This window comes from Diospyros lotus, unplaced genomic scaffold, assembly GCF_014633365.1.
Source record: "Diospyros lotus cultivar Yz01 unplaced genomic scaffold, ASM1463336v1 superscaf1, whole genome shotgun sequence".
Taxonomy (NCBI): domain Eukaryota; kingdom Viridiplantae; phylum Streptophyta; class Magnoliopsida; order Ericales; family Ebenaceae; genus Diospyros; species Diospyros lotus.
In genome coordinates, this window is record NW_026267104.1 from 4134033 (window position 1) to 4138915 (window position 4883).

A 4883-nucleotide genomic window follows, 5' to 3' on the forward strand; every position below is an offset into this window, starting at 1 on the left:
GAACACAAACAAGAGAATGGAAATTATAACCATCTCTTTCAGGCTCCTGGTTAACTTCCTTCTGTTACTTTTTTTTACACAAGAATCTGTAAGACAAAATCCAACTCAACAAGATTGCACTAAAAAAAATAAGCAAAATAGTACAACAGCTAAATAGTTTCATATATCATCTGACGTCCATTGGTGAGATTCTGAACTCTCTAGTACACTGACATGCCTCGGACAGTAGCTGCTCTTGTATTACTAGGTTGAGGAAACATTCATCATTGTTCATCCTCAAACAGAATCCTATGAAGATTCAACATCTGAACCATCCAGCCCTTCTTTATAAACTTCAAACTCCTCGGGACTCCATCTGCAAATTAAGTGAAGGCGGAAGGTAGCCATCTTGATACCGAGCAGACGCTGCAGTGAAACATTTAAAACTTCATTGTATCTCTTTCTGAAAACCTCACAAAAATTATGGACACGCAACAAAGCCATTTATGGAAACAATAATTGCCCGAGCACAATTCAGAGAGTTGATAATAATACTTCATCCACGGTAAATGACAACTCTTTCGCATAATGAAATAAAATTGAATTACAAGCAAATGGGTGATGCCGCTAATCAAAACTACCAACATTTCTTTTATAACAAAATATATATAGGGGGAAGGAGTCGAGGTCCCCCCCAGAGAAGTATTGTTTTCTTCGAAGGAATCCAAGCTGCAGACCTTTCAACTGCTCACTTTACCGGGAGGTAAAGGAACCAATTTGAGCATCATACACTTAATTGCACTGATAGGCCCACAATCCTAAATGAACACATCTAGAATTGCATGTAAAATGGGTTAAATACCTATGTCACTAGGGATGAAAATCAGGGTGAGAGAATAACTCTAGACTATTTGATCTTTCTTTTCTTTTCCTCTTTTGTTCTTTTTAGTTGGTGTGAGATATGTGAACCTCGGTTCCTGAAATTTTTGGAGTCGACTAATCCCATCTGGAGTTTTAGTCAGGATCAATTTATGCATCCTCAACATGACACCTACAGACCTGCAGCATTGGAAATCCAATCCCATGTCACATTGCCCCTTGAGCGAACAGTGAATAGATCTCAAGTATTTCCATTTTGTCGATTAGTGGGCATCCAAAGGCATAGTACCAATGCCATCCCCTCCCCCTCCCACCCCCGGCAGGAGAGAGAAAAATAATGAAACACAGCCACACAGATGATAAACTCAGCAGTTTGTTGCTCGAATATTTAAGTCTAAAAGGTAAAAACCTTCCTATGACAATGAGTAGAGCTTAACAGTTGCACTTAAAATATTGTGGATAATTAAAACACACCAGTATGCGAGCTGACTCTGGTGACAATGGGTTCCCTTCCTCACAAATAACAAAGTCTGAAACAAGCTCCACCACACCTGCTTGACATGAACCAAGTAAATGATATATACAGTGTGACTTTTAGACTCAATAGAAGGCACAAAATAAAGCAATCGCACCTTTGTTCAACCTAACAGGCATTCCCTGCTTGCGCAGAAAGGGCTCCATCTCATGGGTGAACTGGTCCAGAGGACCTTCTTGAAGCTCTACCTAGAAGATTGGAGGACAAAAACCAAACATGTTTTCAGGAGTTAAGATTTATGTAATGTTCAAGATTTGCAACATGTAATACTCATCAATTATGACACATTTCAATCGCATTGGTCCACAAGTCAGCAGCACACAACAACTTGACTCATTCAAGAAAAACACAACAGAATGTGAAAGAAATTAATGCTGTTGATTGAAATTTCAATAGGATAACATTGAACACCTGAAGGAAGGCAAGTCTTCCTCCTATAATTAGATAAATCATGCTTGACTTGCAGTTTATTTCCACTAGCAAGCATGTCAAGCACCAACATGCATGCACACAAGTAAAGTTGATAATGTTAAAATCAATGCATTTTGATGAGTACCAAGGTGAAGGATTTGGTTTGATCATTGATATTTGACAAACAAAATCTAAATATCTGAATGATCTAAGGAATAAAAATAATACAGAAAGAAAATAAAACTGAAAATCACACCAGAAACATGAGTAATCGACAGATTATATTCATCTTATATAGCATTAGAAGTTATGACCCTTTGCTGGACTTGTACCCAGTCTCCTAACCACGCCTCTCAACTGACAAATTCAAATTTCAAGCATGCACCCAGGTCTATAAGAGAAAAAGAGAACTGTTAGAACCTTCTCGGTAGCTAAGCTACCAGTCCGTGCAAAATCATATTCTTCATACTCATTAAATAACCTGCAATGAAACATTGAAAGCGATTTAGAACAATAATAACCACCAAAAGGAATAGAAGAAATATTAATTTTGTCAAAAAAATGAATAAAGAAATAACAAAAGACATGAACAAACAAACTCAAAGACATCTTCACTATTATTCTCAAACCTGATAAACAAACAAATGGAGGAAGAAATATCTTATTTCTTGTCATTAAAATGGAAGGCAATGAAGCAGCAAAATAACAAACTGGTTTCGTTCATTTTTATTCTCAGAACTTAGTGACAGATATCTTGGATGAGCCACTGAAAAAGGAGATAACATTTCCCAGGTTTTGTAAAAGAGTGACCATCATAAGAAGTATTTTGACATTTATGTTCAGCAAAAGCTAATTGAAAAGGTACCTTCCAGTTTAATGTCCTGCTTAGAAAACCCTAGCAAAGTAGGGAGCCTTGCCCACTTGAAATAACCTTATGAACTCATAGAGTTGGAAATTTACAGCAAAACAGGTAGAGTAATACCAGAGAAAACTTGGTGGGGAAACCCTTAGGCATGATACAGGATATAATGGCTACAGAAGATATGGCCCTTGATAGAGCTGATTGGATAGGTAAAGTCTGTGTAATCAATCAGCTAATCAAACTAAGGTTTCAAATATTGTTGTTATTATTGTTATATGCTCATAATTGATACCAAAATAGTGAAAAGAAATATTTTTTACAATACAAGTTACATAGCCACGTGCTTGGCAAACAAATATGATGTCATCCAAAACATGAATATAACACATAATTTCAAGAGTTCCCATTTCAAAGCATTGATAGAATGACATGATATCATGCAGATTTGGTGTTTAGACAGGAAACCCTTCAAGCTTTGGATTCCATGAATTTGATATATCATGCCATTGATGTATATATACCAATATTTCAGGAATATGAATTCCGAATAAAATCAATTAGGGTTTAAGGCTAATTTATAATGTTGAAACACTTTGCTTTCACTTATTATGTGGGCAATGGTATTTAGGAATATGCTCCAGTTCCAAGGCAGATGCATTACCTTTGGACCTCTTCTTTCGGCAAATTGGTAAAACATAGCCCAGAATCTCCACGTAAAAGCTGAGTTGAAAATCACTGAATTAGATAGATTCATAGATCTTAAAAAAAAAAAAAAAATCTAAACATTTCCAATTCAGACCCCAATATCATTCAATGACCAAGTAGAATTGTATTCTACCTTAGAAATTTTGTGAAGGCCAGGTCTAATCTCATCGGCAACGGATCGACCTATAGCCACCTGCATGACTTTGTTTGATCCAAGAAAAAATCTGGAACAACCACAAAAATGAAGTTGCTCGTATCGTAGTAAGAGGTAATGATTATGTTGACAAACCCTAAGTAAATATGTCTCCTAATATGAATGCAAACAATAATGCAACCCTGAAGCCTTTGAGGGGAGCAGCATTTAAAACAAATATTCTGAATGAAATATGAAGCATATCACAGCGGGGAATACTTATGTGTCAAAACCATACAAATTTCAAAATCACTGCCTCGGAACAAATACGGTGAAATAAAGCAGACCCTTTCAAATTCTAAATGTGGATATTAAAATCCCGCCTAACACAGAAAAATAGCTCGTTGACTCCCAAACTGGCTCTGGATTAATCATAAAATGCATCAAAAATCTATCCGTGCACAATGTCGGTTAATACAATGCCATGCAACTCAACGCCTTTTGAGCAGGTGCAAAAAACAGGCCTTACAGAGTTAATCAGATGCAATAATGTAAGTGAATTACCTGCTAGACGATTTGAGGTTCTCTCTGAACTCCTTGAACTTGAGGTTCCTCATGTTCTCGAACGTAAACACATGTATGGAGTTGTACTTTTCAACTGCGTCCCTGATCGAATTCACAATCGACTCCTTGTGTTCCCTTCCCTTTTTCTTTGTCTTCGACAACGTCACTGAAACGATCTCCAAACACCAAACACTCAAAACGTTTCCCTTAACTCCTTCAAAACCTTTGCCAACCGTTTTCTCGACAGACAAACAACGCAGGGAAACTGTACGATGTACAAGAAAAATAACTGACCTGGTCTATTGCGCTTTGACTTCGGCATTCTTCCCCGTTTGAACTACGAATTAGCCTCTCTCTCTCTCTCTCTCTCTCTCTCTCTCTCTCTCTGTTGCTCGTTCGCTGCCTGTATTTCAGAAACCCTGCAAATAAGAATCTTTCTAGGGTTTTATTCTTACGACACGTTCTTCTCTCTCTCGGGGTTTGGGCCTCGGCCCAATGGAATACATTAAACTGGGCCAGACATACTTGTACCGTTGGGGCCAATTCTGAACTGGCGGCCCCTTCCAAAGTATCCAAAAATACGTTTAGGATAAATTGACCCGACCCAACATATTGTAATTTGAATTATTTATATGATCTTTTAAAGTATACGAAAATTCAGTATGATTTAAAAATAACTATAAAAGGTCGTGTCACTTGTATCTTTTAACAAGGGTGTGTAAATTTCAGTTGAATAGGATCAAACTCATTAAATGACAAATTTTAATTTTTTATTTGACGCAGTATCCACCACCAATACCATCACTTGAATAACA

At 37.1% G+C, this 4883-nt stretch overlaps 1 protein-coding gene across 1 annotated transcript; it reads right to left on the reverse strand.

Moving 5' to 3' along the window:
- LOC127792762 (uncharacterized) lies at positions 1–4494 on the reverse strand. The gene is made up of 8 exons (XM_052323334.1): positions 4363–4494; positions 4069–4234; positions 3505–3595; positions 3328–3386; positions 2225–2285; positions 1491–1581; positions 1333–1409; positions 1–405 (listed from the first exon to the last, which is right to left on the reverse strand). The coding sequence occupies exons 1-8, from the start codon at positions 4388–4390 to the stop codon at positions 289–291; spliced, it is 690 nt and encodes a 229-aa protein (XP_052179294.1). The 5' UTR covers positions 4391–4494; the 3' UTR covers positions 1–288.
- Between the last annotated feature and the right edge of the window lie 389 nt (positions 4495–4883).